The sequence below is a fragment of the Physeter macrocephalus genome, chromosome 9 (assembly GCF_002837175.3).
Source record: "Physeter macrocephalus isolate SW-GA chromosome 9, ASM283717v5, whole genome shotgun sequence".
In the NCBI taxonomy this organism is placed as follows: domain Eukaryota; kingdom Metazoa; phylum Chordata; class Mammalia; order Artiodactyla; family Physeteridae; genus Physeter; species Physeter macrocephalus.
The window spans coordinates 5034450-5056549 of NC_041222.1; the positions used below are offsets into that span (position 1 = coordinate 5034450).

At 40.6% G+C, this 22100-nt stretch overlaps 1 protein-coding gene across 1 annotated transcript in view; it reads left to right on the forward strand.

The window, feature by feature from the left end:
- Positions 1-22100, forward strand: part of C5 (complement C5) — an 80311-nt gene that overhangs the window by 46693 nt on the left and 11518 nt on the right. The window contains exons 23-34 of the mRNA XM_007123628.3: positions 1754-1843; positions 2869-3081; positions 3550-3625; positions 6216-6375; positions 8064-8159; positions 9675-9846; positions 11900-12105; positions 13524-13676; positions 13906-13971; positions 15081-15162; positions 16400-16448; positions 21777-21879. Of these exons, the coding sequence (XP_007123690.1) occupies positions 1754-1843; positions 2869-3081; positions 3550-3625; positions 6216-6375; positions 8064-8159; positions 9675-9846; positions 11900-12105; positions 13524-13676; positions 13906-13971; positions 15081-15162; positions 16400-16448; positions 21777-21879 (1466 nt within the window). The remainder of the gene's footprint in view (positions 1-1753; positions 1844-2868; positions 3082-3549; positions 3626-6215; positions 6376-8063; positions 8160-9674; positions 9847-11899; positions 12106-13523; positions 13677-13905; positions 13972-15080; positions 15163-16399; positions 16449-21776; positions 21880-22100) is intronic.

The window sequence follows — 22100 nt, forward strand, 5'->3', positions numbered from 1 at the left end:
CATTTCTTCATATACTTGCTGGCCATTTGGACTTCCATTCTGTGAATTGCCTATTCCTATCTTTTGCACTTTTTTCTATCTTCCACTTGGGTTTTCTTGTCTATTTCTTGTTGATTTTGTCTCTCATATACTTCTTTGAGCAGTCGTAAACCTTAGTGGGTTTTGAACAGTAATCTTTTATTCTGATATAGTCAAATTCATTATAATTTCATTTTATGGTTATATATCTTAGTTCACAAAGACATTATTGCATATTTTATCCTGCTGGTTTTAAAGATTTAACTTTTAAATATTTTAATCTCTCTGGCATCTACCTTTATAAGTGATGCCTTGATGGGTCTTTTTTATGATCTCTGACAAGGAGTAAAATTGATTTCTCTTAGTTTTAGCTTTTTTTTCTGTACATTTTCCATCTAGTAGAAGAGTTGATAATGAGAAATGAAATAGCCAAGGGCAGGTATCAATGGAAAAAAATGGTGGAGGATCAAATTTAGATAATCTCAAACAACTTACTGTCATAAGTACCATATATTGAGTGCAAACTGTTTGCCATGCTTTGTCTACATTATTTTTATCTTCACAAAAACCCTTTGAGGAAAATACCATTACCTCTATTTAACTGATGAGCAAACCAAAGCATAGAAAGATTGTGTCTTGCTCAGTGTCACATCCAGAGTAAGTTCTTTCTGAACTCAGTATTCTTTCATCCACCTTGCAAAGCTCTCAAATGTCTTCACTGAGTTTTATTTTAATATTATATCCTCAGCATTTATCAAAGGTTGATGAGGAAAGAAGAGGAACATTCCTGTCTCTTCTACAAAGCTATGTGGTTTGGCCATGCAATTGCAAAATGTCACTAGTTGTTTTTTTTTTTAGCATCTACCACGTGCCAGGGACTAAGTGCTTGGGACTACAGCGTTCAATAAAAATGGTTCCTGCCCTCAGAGAGCTTCCTTAGCAGGACAATGGAAGGAGGAGTCTCTTTGTGGTGACTACTATGTGTTCTGCAGTAAAGCTTCCTGAGTTCAGATGCAGCTTCATCTGTATTAGCTCTGTGACCTTGAGCAATTTGCTTTCTAAGCCTCAGTTTTCTCATCTATAAAATTAAAATAATAATAGTAGACACAGTGCATAGGGTTGTTGTGAGGATCCAGTGTAACAGTGCATTCAAAGAGCTTAGCAGTGTGCTTGGTATTCTATCAGTAGAATGATAAATACTATCATTTTCATGAAATAAACCAATGATTACAGTAGAAAATGCTCCGATACAGCATGCTTAAACTGTTATTGTGCAGAAAGAAAAAGTGTCTAAGTTAGATGGAGAGGAGAAGGTAGAAGGGATTTCAGGGCATGCTTCCCAATGGAGCTAAGCTTCACATTTCCTTGACTAAGGAATTACTTGTTAGTTATTTTTAGATTTCAGTTCCGGGAATAATTTTCTGTCTTTGGACAAAACAGCATGCTCCCTTTTACTGATGAATAAGATTTATATAGCCTATTTATTTCCTATCGTGTAATGACCAGGAAGCTTACAGTCAACTTTAATGCTTTATTTAATAAGATTATATAAGCCTAGGGTTTGATAAAAAATCCTTGATTATTTTTAATTTCCCTTTTAAATTTTAATATTGTTGTTATAAAAGTCTATTATTTTTAAAAAAATTCCCCGAAAGTAGGTATACTATAAATAATCTGCAAATAGTCTTCCCTCAAGAACTCTGTGTAAATCTAATAATTTTCTTTTAAATTTCAGGTGTCATTAGTAGACGAAAGGAGTTCCCATACAGGTTACCATTGGATTTGGTCCCCAAAACAAAAGTCAAAAGGATTGTGAGTGTAAAAGGTAAATTAGCAAGTGCCATTTTTATTTCTTATTTCACTTTGTGTTTCAAACAAAAATCAAATATTCTCATGATGATCCTATTTCTCCTCTTCTCTACTCAGTTGCATATACAATAGGGGACCTCTGGGAGTACCCTATTCCTACTCTCACCTTCAAATCCCTAACCACTCTTCCAACCCTCTTCTTCCAGTGGCCTGATTTGAATGGAGATGCGTGCTCCCATGATGGAGGGTGAGGGCTGTCATTGGCCCAAAGACCTCTCTAAAATGAGAATGCAGCTGCATCCAGATTTAAAGGACTATCTATTATCCTAGTGGCCAGTCCTGTTCCAGAGAAGGCTTTATGACCTGCAAATGGCCCCAAGAAAGCAGCTCTGCTCTTCTAGAGTGCCAGTACATTTGTAGAAGTGGTGTCTTTAGCAGGTTTTATCCCTGGTCTCCAGCCATTAAAAATTCAGTGACGCATCAACAAATAATAGAATGTCCTGACTACATTTTATCTTAGATAAAACCTTGGAATCACAGAATGTTAGTACTGGAAAAGACCTTTTTAATCATGTCCAACTCTGTAGTTAGATATATGAGAAACTGTTTTTCCCAGGGTCTCACAATGAGTTATAGACAGAGCTCTCATAGCACTCACAGAGTGTTCATAGTTCAGACTCTTCGCTTTGCTTTGTGGATGCCATTGATTCATAGAGTTTACAATATCTAAAGCTTTCAGGTTGAATGGCAACTTATTTGCCATGTCCTCTATGCTGTAATCTGCCCACTGTATTACACCATCTTATCCCCATATTGCAGTGGTATTTTTAAGCCTGCTTTTAGTGTTTCTTTTAAATACATCTTCGAATCAAATTTTTTTCCTCTCCCCAGTTCTGAGAAGTAATTCAGCTGCCTAGGTAAAAAGGAAAGGATAGGGATGGTTGCTCTTATCTCCATTTAAAATATACTGTTACTCAGAAGTTGACAGAAATTGATTGTACCTACTATGGTTTTTGTTTGTGTGTTGTTTGTTTGTTTCAGGACTGCTTATAGGTGAGGTCATGTCTGCAGTTCTGAGTCAGGAAGGCATTGATATCCTTACCCACCTCCCCAAAGGGAATGCAGAGGCAGAACTGATGAGCACTGTCCCAGTATTCTATGTTTTTCACTACCTGGAAGCAGGAAATAATTGGAACATTTTTTCTGCTAACTCATTAACTCAAAAACAGAACTTGAAGAAAAAATTAAAAGAAGGTAAGAAAAAAACTATTTCACATATTATACATTAAAATCTTGTGATTTTTAAACTAATAGTTTGATTAAACTAATACTTAAGTTATGAATTATACAAAAGCTTATTTGTAAAAGCATTTCAGCCAAAAAAAAAAAATCATGAGGTGGACTCTATTACACAAATAAATACTGTTTGCTGGAGCGCTTTGGCTTAACTTACTAAAACGCCTGGATGAGATACAAGACACCTGCATTCCAAACTCTACAGAGTACTTCCTTCCTTCTTGAATGAGCTCAGAATGTTCTACTTGATAATTACCAATTCAAGCGATTCATATACTTCCTTTGAGAAGTTCAGTGTTGGCCACAGAGCATGTGCTTGCTGCCCGGCACCAAAGGAAGTTTCGTGTTCCCAGGGGCTAATAAAGCACTCTCTGAGTAGAAATGGGGGTCACTGAAGCCCTGTGTTCTTTCCCTGGTGCCTCTTAGGGATGGTGAGCATCATGTCCTTCAGAAATACTGACTATTCTTACAGCATGTGGAAGGGTGGAAGTGCTAGCACTTGGTAAGTAGAAAGTCTTGACTTGCATTTTCATATAGTAGTTAATTAACTAAAGAATAACAACCTTAGTGGAAATTCTGTCCAGTTGCTCAGGCTAAAAAGCCTAGTCATCCTTCACTGCCCTCTTTCTCTTACAAGCCACATCTGATCTAGCAAATCCTTTTGGCTGCACCTCCGAAATATATCCTGAACTTGACTATTTCTCACCAGCCCCAACCCACCACCCTGGTCCAAGCCATTCTCATCTCATACCTGGATTATGACACTAGCCCCCTCTGGTCTTTCAGCTTCAGCCCTTGCCCCTTTTCAGTCTATACTCAACACAGCAGCCAGAGGGACTCTGTTAAAACATGTTAGGTCACGTCCCTCAAAACTGTTCAGGAGCTTCCCATCTTACCCAGGGTAAAAACCAAACTTCTTACTGTGATCTACAAGGCCCTACATGGTCTAGCCCTACCTCACCTCTCCAACTACATCCCCTACTACTCTCTTTCACTCCACTCGAGCCCCACTGGCCTTCTTGCTGTTCCTCGAACATGCCGGCCATGCTTCCACCTCAGGGCCTTTGCGTTGACTACTCCCTCTTCCTGAGGTATCATCATGGCTGACTATCCTACCTCCTTCAAGTCTTTACCAAAAGTCACCTTCTCGATGAGGCCTCTGTTGATCATTCTATCTAGCATGCCATTCCCATCCCAACACTTCATATTCTTCTCCCCAGCTTTCCTTTACTCTTTAGAATTTATCACTAGCATTCTTACTTATCACACTTATTGTCTGTCTCACCACTAGAATGTAAGCTCTGTGTGGGCAGTTTCAAGTATTCCTAGTGCCTGGTATGTACCTGGCATCTAGTAGGTGCTCTGTAAGTACTTAATTGGTGAAGCATAATAACTTCCAAAATTCTGATTATTTGACGGAAAGTCAGTCTGAATTAATAAATCCATATGGCAACTTATTTTCAAAAAATAATATCGTGCTTTGACAAAATATTTACTAAAAACACTGTGACAGGTACTTTGTAGGTTCTACTATATGAAACACTTTTAAGGGGTTTACAATCTAGAATAATTGTCTTTTAAATTATGCCCTTTAACTGTTGAGAGTCCCCAGGATTTTATCCTTGACCCTCATTTTCTAGACTCTCTCCTTGTGCAATCTCATCTTTGCCCATGACTTCCATAATTCCTATGCAGATGAGTCTCTAATCACGTCTCAAGGCCTATCTTCTTTCCTAAGCTCCAGATCCACATTTCTGTGGCTTGGGAGCCAAAAGCCCTTTGAACACATTCCATGCCAAATTCATTCTTTTGTTCCTCTGTTCCCCTAATCAGCGCACAGCAATACTTTGTCCTCCGCTGACCAAGTTTGATTCCTCCCTTTCCTTTTGGCTTTATATCCAACCAGTTACCACGTTTCACAGATTGTACCTTAGAAGTGGGTCTGACCCTGTGTGGGTGGCACATTTTGAAAGACACACAGGCCCCTGGAGTATGGCAACCAGAGGATAAAACCCAGGATGCAGGGAGTGGGGGTCGATACAGACTGGAAAACACCACAGCAGGAGCTGGAAACTAAGTGCCTGGAGAACAGAAATCCCCACGAGAAGATGCGATAGCCTCTCAGGAAACCCCCAGAGCCTCTCAAGATTCTGGGCAAGACTGAGTGGGTGGTGTTCAGCCAGAAACATAGAAACACTTGGACCCAACCACCCCAGGCCCAACTCCATGAGTTCCTTTGGAGATAAACATACATAGAAGAAAATGGCCAACACCTGAATACTTTCCAAAAAATTTTTTTTAGAAATACAGGGAAGATACAAAAAGTACTAAGAATAATGTTGCTTTAAAAAGGAAAAGGAAAACAAAATTTTAAAGTGAGGGAGAGAGTCAAGTGGTCTGAGTCTCAAGGGCTTCTGGCTCCTGGGCTGCTGAGTGAAGGAACTGGAGGGGAGGAAAGGAGGCATAAGGGGCACATGGGGTCATGAAGTATTTAGATCCCCTCCGATATTCTTTGAGAGACATTAGAGACTGAACTTGCTTTATGACTAAGTAATCATAATAACTAGAGCTTCCTTGGGAGGTGGTGAGTTCTGCATCAATAACATGGCTCAAGTGGAAGTGAGAGAAACACTCCCCCGGATGTTGAGGAAGAGAATTCAGACCTCAGACGAGGATTTAGATCAGATAGCTGGTACAAATTTTACAGTCTAGAATTTTATGATTGCGCTCCTCCATATCTCATGTTCATGAGTCAGTGCTTTAACACAAAACTATTTGTTTCAACACTATTGTCTTTAACTTTAGAGAAAGAAGAATTTTTTTTTATCATCAGGCATCAATTTTCAGCTTGTGTACAAGCTAACAATGTTGCAGTCACAGAAGATGTGCTGCTCACATTTGATTGTTTTGGGAGATCTTCCTGAAATCTTCCCTGCCCTTGTGAAATGGTAACAACTTACTTTGGAATTGTGCATTTTAAAACATTATTTTCTTTTCAAGAATAAACACTGTATGAACTAAAACACACTGAAAGTTGAAAGCCAAAAGGGATTCAATATCTAAATGTTTATTTATTTGATTTTGTCTCAAAGGTTAACAGCTTTTGCTTTAAGAGTACTTGGACAAGTAAGTAAATATCTAGATCAGAAACAAAATTCAATTTGTAATTCTTTATTGTGGCTGGTTGAGAATTGTCAACTAGAAAATGGATCATTCAAGGAAAATTCCGACTATCAACCAATAAAATTACAGGTAAGGAAACCAAATGCACAGATGAGCAATAGTTTTATTTACAAGTTTGAGTTGTGTTCTCATCCATTTTATAAGAATGAAAGAGAGAGGGGAGAATATATGCAATCCTGCAAGAAACTTCTCTTGTGTACAAAGAATTTGAAAGGTCTTCTCATCCTGCTCTTCAGACAATTCAGCATACGTCAGATGAGTGAGATCTTGGACATCTGGTGTAACAGGCATTAGTGGGTCACAGGGTACAAGTGCTAGTGATCTCAGAACAGGTAATATGTGCTAATTTGTCCACGTACACTTGGTATGAATCTGAACTTGAACTTCAGAGCCTTCTTACAGGTCAAGGCTGCAAGATGTTGTTGTGAAACATGGAAGGGATCCTATTTACACTCTGTTAGAAAGAGTGGGGTCAATTTATTAAAAGTACAACAAAGTGCTGTTTGAAATTGGAATCCACTTACATGCTTGGATTGCAAAATCTCTGCAAAATACTGCTACAACACCTTCTACTCCTAGAATGTATTTTTTAGGATCCAACAGCTTTTATTTATTTATTTATTTTGCCTGCCCCAATCCAATCCCTTTCATATCAGGCACAAGTGGCCTCTTGGCTGACAGGAGTCCCATAATTAGGACCGATTAGGACTCACACAAGAAATGGGGCAACTGACATCATCTAGGTGCTATTTGAAGAGTAAACTACTATAGCAATTTTTTTTACTATCCCACCCGTCCATCCATCTATTCGAATCCATTCAACAACCATTCACTAAGCACCTACAACATGCAAGGGCCTATTTGGGGCACCATGGGGGAGGAAGAGTAGGAAGGATGGACCAGAGAGTATCCCTGCCACGAAGGAACTCACACACTGGCAGGGAAAGTGAGGTATAAATGCTAATAACTCTAACCAAGATTTAAGTGTGTGTGTTCATTTATTTATTCAATAAGTATGTATTGAATGTGTACAAAGTGCTACAGGGTAGGGACATAACAGTGAACAAAACAGGTGTGGTCACTGAGGCCATGGCAGTTACAGTCTAGCAGAGAAGTCAGACATTGAGTAAGTGACAAGTGTGTGATTCATGTTAAGAAAAGGGAAATACAGTTTCTTTGAAAGCAGGAACTCTAACCTAGATTGGGGGAGTGGAGAAAATGGGTTGACCAGGTCCCTGGGAGCTAGGTAGGAGGGAGGCAGGCAGAGTTTTGCAAGTGGAGCAAACATCATGCCTGTTATCTTGAAGTAAGAGAGGGTGGTTCATGAAAAGAGCTGGAGCTGAGAAGTCCAGAGGGTGAGTGGCACAAAATAAAGCTGGAGAGAAAAGTAAAGGTTACTTACTGGAAGGTCTTGGAAGCATTGCATAGGAACGTCACTGCCCTAAGAGGAGAAAATGTGGGAGAACAGAGACAGAATAGTGCTTCGCAGAGGAGGTGGCATTTTAACAGGGTCTGGAAGGAGAGGGTGAACTTGAACGTGGTGAAGAGGTATGAAGTGGAGCTACAGGGTAGAGAGGTGGAGGAGAGAAAAGCAAGTGAAAGCATGTAAGACTCAGAGCTTTGAAAAAACGCAAGCAGTCCGGCTAGAGTGCATGAAGGGAGAGAAGGAGAGTAGGTCCAAAGTGGAGATTAGAGCCAGGTCACTTCACTTTAAAGACACCAGTTCACTCTCCTTTTTAAACATTGCTTATTTTTAGGGTACCTTGCCCACCGAAGCCCGAGAGAAAACTTTATATCTTACAGCCTTTGCTGTGATTGGAATTAGAAAGGCCTTTGATATATGCCCTCTGGAGGTAAGTAAGAGTTTTCTTTCTCCAACACCCATGGTCTTTTTCCGTACCATATTCTTGGGGGGAGGGGGGAAGGTAAGAGGGGGGCTTGAAAATAACTTTAACTCCAGAATTTAAGGATTTCAGAATTATCATAGATACTAGAGAATATCTAGTCCAACCCACTCGTTGACAGTTGAGAAGGCTGAGGCCTGTAGGAAAGGTGAATTTAATTGTCCCATGTCACAGGCTACTGACTTGTAGAGCTGTGATTAGAACAGATAACTTCTGACTGTGATGAGAAAATGACCCCGTGTCCGCAGCTTCCTACTCTTACCTCTGCTAAATCTTATGCCACGTATGTGACTGTTGTTCTATAACCCGGAATACAGAGCGTTGAGGTTCTCTGTATCACAGAACTGTTGAGGATGCCCCATACCACGTTTGCTGCCTTGGGTTGTGCTGTTTCATTTGCTTGGAAGCTGAAGGGAGAAAGGAGAGGATCCACTTAAGTGAATCAATATAGAAGATTCCAAAGGTTAACAGAATTGAGACCCTGATCTGGGAAGTAAATTAGACATGTCCTTCAAACCAGCAGACAGAACCAAGATGGAAAAACCCAAGGGGATTGATAGGACTCGAACCACAAAACAAAATAATTGTTTAGTTTAGTTCAAGAGAATTGTTTTATATATATATCCAGCAAGACAAAATAATCAACAAGAAGTTAGCAGTGGTGCTGGGAGAGAATGCGCCAGGCAGGATGTCAGTAGCGATGCACCATGCTGCCTCCTCATCCACTTACCCAAAATAACTACTTTAGTTGTCTCAGGACAAAGGCTATTTTTCCAGGAATCCTTAGGATCAAAAAGTACTTTGAGGGCTTCCCTTCCCTGGTGGCGCAGTGGTTGAGCGTCCGCCTGCCGATGCAGGGGACACGGGTTCGTGCCCCGGTCCGGGAGGATCCCACATGCCGCGGAGCGGCTGGGCCCGTGAACCATGGCGGCTGAGCCTGCGCGTCCGGAGCCTGTGCTCCGCAACGGGAGAGGCCACAACAGTGAGAGGCCCGCGTACCGGAAAAAAAAAAAAAAAAAAAAAAAAAAAGTACTTTGACAGCTTGGCTCTTTTTCTGCTACTGATGGTTTTAGTTAGTAAAACTCCTTTTGAAAATGTAAATCTGTCTCAGCTATGCTGGGGGCGAATGGAGAAAGCCGTGTCTATACTTGGTGCTTCTTCCCAGAGGCTAGGTCTGACATGGGAAGCAGAAATTCAGTGGAAAAGCCTCTACCGAGGAGGGGAGGATTCAGAAACTAAAACAACTGGATGTGGACAATCTCGTTTTCACTTTCCAGGTTACACTCTGCTCCTTCTCCTGGAAGGATTTGCTTCGGGGAGACACCATCCATTTCCATTAGGTCATTTCTCTTTCCACCCTTCACCTTGCCTGCCCCAGAGTGGTGCAACCTGGGGGCAGTTCCCATCAGTTGATAGGCCGATGCTTGACAAAGAAACTTAGGTATCTTCTGCTCTTGTTTCCAGAAAGTCAGCACAGCTGTAACTAAAGCTGACACCTTTCTGCTTGAAAATACCCTCTCGACCCAGAGTACTTTTACACTGGCCATTGCTGCTTTTGCCCTTTCCCTGGGAGATAAAACACACCCACGGTTTCGTTCAATTGTCTCAGCCCTGAAGAAGGAAGCTTTGGTTAAAGGTATGACTTGTTCCTGACAGGTACTTGGCAAGTGTCTACTAGGCATGTAGCATCTGCTAATTGGGGAAGGGGTGGTGGCATGCATAGTGGAGTGAGACACCATCCCTGCCCTCGAGAAACAAATCATCACAATACAATGGAATAAGCGCTGTTATTCATTTACTTAGTCACTCATTCAGAACATTTTTATTCATTCCTTAATTCAGCAAAGGAATGAATGTGTATTGAGTGTATTGAGTATTGAGTACCTCCTATGCACCAGGCACTGTTCTAGGCTCTGGGGATAAAGCAACAGACCAAAAAAAAAAAAAAAAAATTCAGGCCTTCATGAAACTTACATTCTAGTTAGGGAGAGACAAACACGATAAATAGCTAAAACATTTAATATACTGAATAGCTTAGTGATGACTGATGTGAAGAAAAATGAAGCGGGGAAGTGAGACAGGGCGAGGGGGTGGGTTGTAATTTTAGATGGGGTTGTCAGGCTTAAGCCTCACTAAGAAGATGGTGTTTGAGTCAAGACCTGAAGGAGGTGAGGAAGCAAGCCAGTGGCTCTGTGGAAGGGTGTTTCCTGGTGGAGAAACAACTTTGCATATTACTGAGGTAGGAGCATGCCTGGTGCTCCAAAAAAGGCCAGGAGGCCAGTATGGCTGGAGAGAAATGAGATAAGGGTAAGAAGTGATGTCAGGGAAGGAAAGGGTGAGGGAGTGCCATGTAGGACCTTGGAGGTCATTACTGGAGCTCTGCAGGACTCCTGTATACAGTTGTGCAATGTACAAAGCACCCAAGCAAGCAGGTGAATTAAGGCTGAAATCCAGCCTGTGCTCCGCTCCCCCATCCATGCACCCTGGTTTGAGTCAGCTTCTACCCTGAGCAAGGGGTGCCTGAGTCTCAGTCACATCAAGGTGCTATGGGGGCCAGTGTGAGCCCCAGGAGAGTGCATGACCTAGCTTGTATTGTACCAGGTGGACTACAAAGGTATATATTTCATTTTGAAGAGTAAAGATATTGCTTCCTGTGGGTCAAGAGTAAAGAAATAGAGAGGAGCTGTGGTCACTGGCCAATGTGCCTAGACCAGCACCGGCATGGTTGGGCACTTCTGAGCCATCTCCTGACTAAGATTTTCTAAAAGTTTAATAAATCTTACATGAGGTTTATCATTATCTACAAAATTTGACTTCTGTCATCATTTAAAAATGACTGACTCTTGGGCTTCCCTGGTGGCACAGTGGTTGAGAGTTCGCCTGCCGATGCAGGGGACACGGGTTCGTGCCCCGGTCCGGGAAGATCCCACATGCCGCGGAGCGGCTGGGCCCGTGAGCCGTGGCCGCTGAGCCTGCGCGTCCAGAGCCTGTGCTCCGCAACGGGAGAGGCCACAACAGTGAGAGGCCCGCGTACCGCAAAAAAACAAAAACAAACAAAAAAAAGACTGACTCTTAACATATACCTCGAAACCACTTGTATAATACTTTTCAAATAACACAAAAGAAATGTCTTGGGTATTGTAAGAAATGAATCATAAAATCATAGAATTTAAGAGCTAGAAGGGAACTTAATAATTCAAATAATGTTTGATCTGGAAGTATCTTTAAAAACTAAAACTTTCATGCTAAATACAGCCTCCGCGAGTGAGGGAAAACATTTTGTCCAAAGTCATGCAAATCAGGTAATTCTGATGTGTAAATAGATAACATCAAAATTTTGAGGGATGGAGTGGGAGGTTGGGATTAGCAGATGCAACCTATTATATATAGAATGGATAAACAACCAGGTCCTACTGGATAGCACAGGGAACTATAGTCAATTTTATATATATATATATAAATACATATACATTCTTTTTTAGATTTTTTCCATTATAGGTTAAAAGAGCCCTGTATTAAGGGATCTTGTTTGTATTGGTCACCTTGAGAAAGTTCTTCTTACAAAAGAGTAAAAAATTTCTGGAAACCAGAAGGCCACTACCAGAAGAAACGTCTAGAAACTTGCTAGAATTGTTATGCCAAATTCACACTTTTCATCATATTTACCAGTGTGATTTGTTGATGTTCAGGTAATCCACCAATATATCGTTTTTGGAAAGATGATCTTCAACAGAAAGACAGCTCTGCACCTTATACCGGCACAGCACGCATGGTAGAAACCACGGCCTATGCCTTACTTACCAGTCTGAGCTTGAAAGACATGAATTACGTTAATCTAATCATCAAATGGCTATCAGAAGAGCAGAGGTATGGAGGTGGCTTTTATTCGACCCAGGTAATGTTTCTTTCTCACGGTCCATCCTCCTGGAGATATTTTTAGTGCCTCCCACACCACACATTCCACACTCCTTCTGACCTCCATGCTTCTGTCACCAAGGGAGCATACCAAAGATATGAATAAAGGACTGGAATCAAGGACCCTAATGGATATGTGCATTGACACCCTTCTTATACAGAGGAGCAAGTCAGCCTCAGGAGGTTCATTCAGGGAGTTAGTGGCAGAGCCAAAATCAGAACTCACGTCTCCTGACTCTAAGCCCAGTACTTCCTTTATGATTCTTAATTACCATGAAGGGCTAGGAGAGTTAAATCCTAGGTAAGAAACAGCAGCTGCCATGCAAAGGTACTGATGTTCCCTTCCACAAAACAAATAAAAAGTGAGAGGAATACTGATTATTAACATGTTTATCTATCTACCTACCAATGTAAACTCATTTAAGTATGTATATTTTACATTATAACTATATGCAACAACTATATGCAACAACTGTTTAATGTACATCTACATTCAAGTTTATCTCAAATGTTAGCATCTTCCCTGTTCCCTGGATGCTTGGACAATGACGGGGTGTGTGTGTATATGTATATAAAATTTAGAGCTAGAAGGGTCCTTCAGGGTGACATTAGTGATCATCTAATCCGGGAAGGCAAATGGTTTCATCGTGGGTACAACTGGAGGCTTAGAGAAAAGAGGACCCCACTTATTAGCGCTGGCTGCATGGACATGGGCAGAGAGGGTAGCCACAAATTTGCTATCTCTGATCCAGCCACATTTCCTAATTTTGTAGATGAAGAAGATGAAGTCCAGAAAAATTAAGTTCATCCATTTATTCCTTCAACAAATACTTGTTGAATAACTACCATGTGTGTGTACTTACTAAATGTAATGGATGCCAAGAAAAATATACTACTTGCCCTCATGAATCTTATATTGCAGTGGGGGACGCCAGTGATAAACTCTACATAAAAATATTACCAATTGAGATGAATGCTCTAAAGGGCAGAAGGGAAGAACATTAAAACAGAATAATGAGAAGGGGGAGCTTCTTTATGGCTTCACTGTGCGGATATTTAAGCTGAGACTTAAGGATGGGAAGGAGATACATTGTCATGCGAGGAGTTGGAGGTATTCTGCAAAGAGTGACTTGCCTGAAGTCACGTGCTCAGGACAGGTAGAGAACCTGGACGTGAGGCCACACTGCCTTTCTGTCCCTGCTAACAGCAGCATCCTTACTGGGGGAGGGAGAGATCTTCCTTCCACCTCCACATGGGGACCCTTAACCAGTTTCACTCAGTCAGCTGGAGTTTCATCTCCAGGCAATGCTGACTCATCTTCTCATAAGAAAGGGTATTTGTAAACAGACAGTACATAAATAAGTAAACCTATTTTTGTGCCTTGCTGATTGTTGATAGGATACAATTAATGCCATTGAGGGCCTGACAGAGTATTCACTCCTGGTTAAAAAACTCCGCTTGAATATGGATATCAAAGTTTCTTACAAGCATAAAGGTGACTTCTACCATTATAAGATGACAGAGGAGAATTTCCTTGGGAGGCCAGTAGAGGTAAATAAAGGATTTTTTAATAGTACTTTATAATCGGATGGGACCTTTGAAATCATCTGTTACAGATGCTAATACGTATTTTTCTAATTACCATATTTTAGATTATTTTAAGGTATATTTAAACATACAAGTAACTGGAAATAGTTCTTACTGTCCACAGCCTACAAATCCGTGTTTGTGCAAAGTAAATAAGCATGAGAAATAATATTGAATGCAAAAATCTTTCCAGGTGCCTTTCAATGATGACCTTGTTGTCCTAAGTACTGGACAAAACAATGGCTTGGCTACAGTGCATGTGAGTATTTCATGGAAAGCCAACTTAATTGGGGTTATGTGTGACTTAATTGGGGTTATGTGTCAGCTTGTACTAAGTAACATAAAAGAAAGTTACGGACTTTGCCACAAAGTTACAGAAATCTGGGCTTGGGTAACCATGACTGAGGTAAGAGTCATTTATCATTCTTTCTAGCTATCTTGGTAGCTGTCCCCACAATTTCTTTTTGAAAATGGTTTTATTAATCTTTATATGTATGTAGTCTGTGTATTTGTGGAAATTATATATATATATAACTATATAGATAAATAATTTTTATGTCTATATATGTATATATACATGTAACTTGTATGTATACACTCATACGTGTATATACATGGATGCGGTGGTTAATAACACAGCCTTACCTCATTTGTCCAGCATCATTGGGGATTGATGGATATGTAAGGGCTTAAGTTTCTTCTATTTTTAACCATAGATTGCATGGACACACATAAACAGCTTAGAAAAACGTGTAACTGCCAAATGCCTAAAATAAAATAAACTATGTATTCTGAGCATAAGTTAACATTCTATTGATTATTTAATTGTGCTCATCTTTAGTACATTTATTCCTTCAAAGACTGTTTATAAGATTGCATGAGGGTGGGGAAATGGATGGTCCACTTTTCTGTCACTTCTGGTTACTCTCACTATACCTACTTCTGGCAGCACCCCTGCCCTTCCATGCACACCTATAATTTGTTGTTACCACAGTGGTTTGTGGGCTGAATAAAACCATACTTCATGACCTTGTGGTGTTCTCTGTAAAATTAGTGTACAGGCACAAGGATGAAAGTCTTAAAAACTTTCCTGTAGAGTGAGGTGCTCAGATTTGACTGCGTGGGATTTGGACCAAGGCTCTGACTGGACAGAGATCGTTTTTTGCTTACCTTGGGCTTCTCAGCTATGTTTCAGATTGTGGAGTTTGCTGAAAGTCCAGTTGCTGGGAAAATGGTTTTTAATGTACACCATTTGCACTGGGTGGTGAAAATACTTTAAGCATCTCATTTCCAGCCGCAGTACTGCCATAATACCTTTTCCACTCCCCATTTTAAACAGAATATTCTTGCTTACTTGTCCCAATATAGGTAAAAACTGTGTTTCACAAAATCAGTACCTCTGAGGAAATTTGCAGCTTCCATCTGAAAATTGAAACCCAGCAAATTGAAGGTAAAACAGCATGATTTACACTATAATTTTGGTTAAGCATAAAGAATGCCAAAGAGCTTCCCTGATTAGGAAAAACATGCTAAATCAAAAAAACAATTTTCTTATTCAAATTCTTTAACAGTTTGACATCTGAGTAAACGTAACTACCATTTAGTATAATAGAGGTAACTAATAATAGTTGGAAATTGATATTAAATAACAATATCTAAGCTAAATGTATCCGCTATTGATCCAGAAATTGTTTTGACCAAAAATTACTTTAAGAATGCAACTAGCATAGGGCTTCCCTGGTGGCGCAGTGGTTGGGAGTCCGCCTGCCGATGCAGGGGACACGGGTTCGTGCCCCGGTCCGGGAAGATCCCACATGCCACGGAGCGGCTGGGCCCGTGAGCCATGGCCGCTGAGCCTGCGCGTCCGGAGCCTGTGCTCCGCAACGGGAGAGGCCACAACAGCGAGAGGCCCGCGTACGGCAAAAAAAAAAAAAAAAAAAAGAATGTAACTAGCATTAAAAAAAAAGTGTAACTAGCTGTAAAGCCACAGAAGGGTCTCATTTGAGAAACTTGAATTTCTGTTACTTTTGTGTCAGTGTTCCATTCCTGGGCCCTGAATTTCTCTCATCACTCTGTTGAGTTTCCATCCCTTACCCTTTCTGTATCCCAAGGAGTCTGGCAAATGCACATTTCTCTGCCCCCACCTTCAACTTGATCTCTCCAGGACTTATGATCCTTTCTTAATGTGCCTTTTTTTTTAACCTGTGGCCCTCTCATCCCTCTTCTGATGGGTTGGTTCTCCCTTCCCAGTCCAGAAGCAAGGCCACTTGCACACCCCAGTTCTCCTTTACCCTCTGCCCTGATAGCTTCTTTTTGTGGCTCAGAAGCCCGTTCCTGCAGGAAATTTCCAACTACCAGCAAATCCAGGCGTCAGCTCTTCCTCCCTGCTACCTCCCCCAGACACGTGACCAACACATGTTTACCTTAAATGACTCCTTCCTTAAATTATAAGTTCTTGGAGAGCAGAGAACTGTTCTAATGATTTCAAGACTTCCTGGGGTTGTCAGTAGCCACGAATCTCCATTAAAATCATCAAAAGTGGCAACTTCCAAATCACAAATCATTTTTAAGTGTGTTTAGAGATGTGCTCATTAATGATTCTGTTCTGACATGTTGCAAAACAGCTAAAAACGGTTTACTCTTATTTTTGTTTGTTTGTTTGCTTGTTTGTTTGCTGTGTGTGCCAGCCACCAGCTACAGCAGCTCGGAATACAAGCGCATAGTGGCATGTGCCAGGTGAGCCCGTTTCCACCAAGGGGAGAGTAGACTTCAGGGTCTCACTTCTGCCAGAGTATTATTTCTCCAAATCTTTTTGAATTATAAGAATGTCCAGAAGATGCAAAATTGTTCGCTTTTTAAATGTGGAACATAGCAGGTATTCTTTTTTTTTCCTCGCATCTTTATTGGAGTATAAATTCTTTACAATGTTGTGTTAGTTTCTGCTGTACAACAAAGTGAATCAGCTATATGTAAACATATATCCCCAATATCCCCTCCCCCTTGAGTCTCCCTCCCACCCTCCCTATCCCATCCCTCTAGGTCGTCACAAAGCATCAAGTTGATCTCCTTGTGCTATGCGGCTGCTTCCCACTAGCCGTCATTTGGTAGTGTATACATGTCAGTGCTACTCTCTCACTTCATTCCAGCTTCCCCTTCCCCACACCCCTCCCCGTGCCCTCAAGTCTGTTCTCTACATCTGCGTCTTTATTCCTGCCCTGCCACTAGGTTCATTTGTACCGCTTTTTAAAATTCCATATATATATGTGTTAGCATGCGGTATTTGTTTTTCTCTTTCTGACTTACTTCACTCTGTATGACAGATTCTAAGTCCATCCACCTTGCTACAAATAAGTCAATTTTGTTCCTTTTTATGGCTGAGTAATATTCCATTGTATATATGTGTCACATCTTCTTTATCCATTCATTTGTTTTTGTTTGTTTTGTTTTGTTTTTTTGAATTTTATTTTATTTATTTTTTTACATAGCAGGTTCTTATTAGTTATCCATTTTATACATATTAGTGTATACATGTCAATCCCAATATCCCAATTCATCCCACCAGCACCACCACCACCACCCCTCCACCACTTTCCCCCCTTGGTGTCCATACGTTTGTTCTCTACATCTGTGTCTCTATTTCTGCCCTGCAAACCGGTTCATCTGTACCATTTTTATAGGTTCCACATATATGCGTTAATATATGATATGTTTTTCTCTTTCTGACTTACTTCTCTCTGTATGACAGTCTCTAGATTCATCCACGTCTCTACAAATGACCCAATTTCGTTCCTTTTTATAGCTAATATTCCATTGTATATATGTACCACATCTTCTTTATCCATTCAACTGTCAATGGGCATCTAGGTTGCTTCCATGTCATGACTATTGTAACTAGTGCTGCAGTGAACAATGTGGTATATGTATCTTTTTGAATTATGGTTTTCTCAGGATATATGCCCAGTAGTGGGATTGCTGGGTCATATGGTAGTTCTAGTTTTAGTTTTTTAAGGAACCTCCATACTGTTTTCCATAGTGGCTGTATCAATTTACATTCCCACCAACAGTGCAGGAGGGTTCCCTTTTCTCCACACCATTCTTAAATAGCTACTTACTGTACAGAACAGCTTTGTTTTGCTCATATATGGTTTTCTCTCCAATTTTTGGCCTTTTTCTAACTCGAACACTAAAATATTAATTTGTCTTCCAGAAAGGTAAAGATATGATATATAAGTATTAGGAAAAGAAAGAGCAAAAGATTCTCTCAAAAGCAGCTTCTACTCTTTTACTTAGAAAAATCATGTTCACGCAGCAAAATCCCTGGCGGTTATCAGCCAGCCAGTGGTTCTCAAGTCAGGTTGCACATTGAATTCAGCTAGAGAGATTTTAGAACTATGCAAAACTCCATCCGGGCTCACCGCTGGAGGTTCTTCTAACGGTAGCCAGGGCTAAGAACCATGGATGCTGAGCCCTTAGCAAACTAACTCCAAGGCCTGAATTGGCCACTATCTTCGTTTCCTATTGCTGCTAGTAACAATTTACCATAAATGTAATGACTTAAAACAACCCAAATGTATTATCTTATAATTCTGGGGGTCAGAAGTCCTAAAATCAAGGCATTATTGGGGCCACGTTCCTTCTGGAGGCTCTAGGGGAGAATCCACGTCCTAGCCTTTTCCAGATTCCAGAGGCACCTGCTTTCCTTGGCTTGTGGCCCCTCCCTCCATCTTCAAAGCCAACAACACAGCATCTTCCAGTATCTCTCTCTGACTCAGACCCCTGCTTCCACCACCGTAACCTCCTTCTCTGACTCTCCTGTTTATTTCCCCTATAAAGACCCCTGTGATCATATTGGGCCCACGCAGATAATCAATCAGGAGAATCGCCCTGGCTCAAGATCCTTAACCTAATCACACCTACAAGTCCCTTTTGTTATGTAAGGTAACAAATTCGCAGGTTCAGGGGATTAAGAGGTGGACATCTTTGGAGTCCATTATTCTGCTTACCAAACCACCATCCTAAAATGTTTATGAAAATATAGGTTTTTGAAAATATGTATATATACCTTAGTGATCACACAGAGTGAATCAGTTGATGGCAGAGCCAGGACTAGAACACACGCTTCTTCCTCTTTCCACCACCCCTTAGTACCTCCTGTTCTGTTCTGTTTCCTTAATTCTTCCTATTCTCAACAGCTGGCTGGTATTTTGCTGTTTTTACTTATAATCACACATGATGCAAAGCACTCAGTATGGGTAACTTAGAAATTCCATAGAGTTGTGTCATAGATTGGAGCTGAAAAGGATTTTAGGGATGATATAGTAATCCTCTTATTTTAGAAGTAAAGAAACTGAGGCCACAAGAGGTGCAGTAACTGGCCAAATTCTCACAGAGTTAGAGGCAGAGCTAGGGCCTCAAAGCCCAGACCCTGATGCCCAGTCCAGTTCCAAAACCACGTCCTTCAATCAGTGTAATCTGAGGCCACTGACCTTGAGGAATAGCACAGAATTCCTCACCACCTCCTTCCCAGCATTTCGCAGCCCTGTCTGTGGTCCCTGGCCCAGTCACTCTCTTCTCAGGATTCCTTCATCAGCTAGCCCACTCGAAGTCCCTCCTTCCTTCCTTGGCCAGTCTCTGCCATCTGTTCCCCCTCACACACCCTTCCTCATTTCCTAAGGTCCTGTTAAGGTCACCCTTTCCCAGGCAGCTTGCTTCCTGCCATTCCCACTCTTGGGTACCTCTCTTCTAGAGGACAGGGTGTGATCACTGTTTAAACCCATAGCACTTGTCGCAGGGAGGTATGAGCAAACTTGTTCTGGGCAAAGCTAGAATCAATGTGTGGGACCTACAGGGAGGTACACTGAGTGGGCAAAAGGACTCTATGAGAGTGGAGCTGGACACCTGTGGGGCAGCCTCTGCCATGAAATACTCACATGACCTTCAGCAAATCAGCTTACTTCTCTGGGCCTCTTCTGTAAAGTAAGGATATTGGACTATCTGATCCCAAATTGCCTTCCGGTAGTTCCACAACTCTGCTATACATTAAAAGGCTCTCATCAAAAACTTGTTCATTTGAATTCATTGACAGGAGGCCTAGTTCCAGATTGTTAATATACAAAAGATAGCAACAGAGATGTAATACTGCCTATTCTACCCTTTGGTTTTTATAAACCGGGGACAAAATGTTCAAAAAAACCAGGTGGAACGTGCTTTTGGCTCTGTGATGCTGAAGCTGGGTTGGATAAATTCCAAATGTAACTGTGCAGTACTTATTCATGTGAGAAATTCTTTGCCTTCAAATATACACTCTCCTGATTTAAAAAAATGCCAGCACACAATTTCTATGTTCAGAGGGTCTCTTTCGTGTATTTAGCTTTTTACAGCTTCTCTGTTGTATTCATAAGAAAAGAAAAAAGGATTTCATTTCTCTCCTTCTCCTGGAACAAAATGCCTTTGGGAAAGATTGCTGTCCTTGGCAGCAGGCAAAGGGCTTCTTGAAAGGAAGGTTTCTGTTCCACGGTTGAAACAGTCACCATGGCAACCAGTCATCAAGGCTCCAACAACTTTTCATAGACACTCTTCACTCAGGAGGCCCTTTTCCATCATGTTGACAGAGTATTTGCATCTGTGAGCCAGAGCTCTCTGCTTCTGGTGACACTCACCCATCCAATTAGGGAGATGCTAGATGTCACATTTCAGTTCCAAGTTGCCTTATATTTTGTTCTAAATTGTTAATTTGGTGAAGAATGGGGTTAAATTTTTATAAGCCGGAAATTTTATAATATTTAAATTTTTATGGTAAATATGACATCTAAAACTTCTAGTAGGGTCTGCTTTATATATATTCAATAAGATATGATTGGGGAAAAGAGGTCCCTTGCCACCTCACTAATTCAAATAATACCTCCCATTGCACTCATATTTATTCCTTTGGGTGAGATCAGTTCATTTTCCCCTTTATGAAGCTGTCTCACCAGGCTCTTCCTTTAATCCCAATTGCTCTCCCAAGCTCCACTCTCAAATGTCCGGCTGCCTCTCCCACATCATAAGGTGAGGCTGGAACCTAAAACTCAACCTTTGCAGAACCACACTCCCATCCAGTCCCTACCCCACCAACCTGCTCCTCTTTCAAGTATTCTAACTTTGCTTAATTGTAGCAGCAGGCCTCTCTGCCTCTCAAGATGAAGGCTTGGAATTATAAAGATAAATTTAAAACACGAGTTTATACTTCTTCACAGTTAATTTTACAAAAAAGAAAATGAGCTCTAGAAAGGGAAAATAATTTGGGGAAAACCCTCAGCAGAACTGGGATAAAACCCAAATTTCCTGATTTGGGAATTTACTGAAATGGGAATTTCAGTATTCTTTTCTCTCATACCAGAAAAACAAAAACAAAATAAACCAAATCTCCCATTTTACCCCCTTTGCCTTTCTCCTCAGCTTCCCCACAAGCATAATTCCTAGACAAAGGATAGTCCTTGAAACATTTTTTTAAATAAAATATCTATTATGAAAATTTTAGAAAATAGAGAGAAGCATGGAAAAGAGATAATCACTTATAGTCTCATCATCCAGAGAAAGTAGCTACTAACATTTTAGTGTGTTTCCTTCCAGTCTTTTCCTGAACATGCTTATTGAGTTTCTTTCCAATATACAATTAATTTTCTTCTTTGAATATTCTCCGTTAGAAAAAGACCTAGGATGAGAATCAAGAGACTTATGCAGCTCTGAGGTGAACTAGTCATGTGAGCTTGAACAAGTACCTTATCTCATCCTCAGTTTCCTCAACTAGCTAATTAGGAGCTTGGACTGAATGGCTTTTATGATCTCTTCCAACCCCAGAATGGAGGTCCATTGAGATTACCTGTCAAGTGAGTAAAGAGTTGGAATAGATGACTCAGAAATCTCTTGCATCTCTAAAATTCAGAGATTGCAACACATATATTGTAAAGAAGCACATAACTGGAGTCTCAAATTAGAAAGTTAAAGCCTACCAAGGAACAGGGGCTTTTCTTAAAGAATCTTATCCATTTATTTATTTCATTTCTTAATCTCTAATTTATTTAGCTACAAGCTCAGCAGTGAAGAATCATCATCTGGGTCCTCCCATGCAGTGATGGATATCTCTTTGCCTACTGGAGTCAATGCAAACCCAGAAGACTTAAAAGCTGTAAATGTTTTCTTTTAAATGTTGTTATGGATACTTGCTTTTATTTATTGCATTATTTTACAAACAAAGCTATTCCCATTCCTTCTAATAGTCACTTTCATAGAATCAGTCAGAATATTCTTTTCAAACCAACAATCTACCTAAGTTTTTATTTTTCAAAGTGAAATAGGGACATATACTTGCATGGTCTGAAAAATGTGAGTGCATACAATGACATGTTC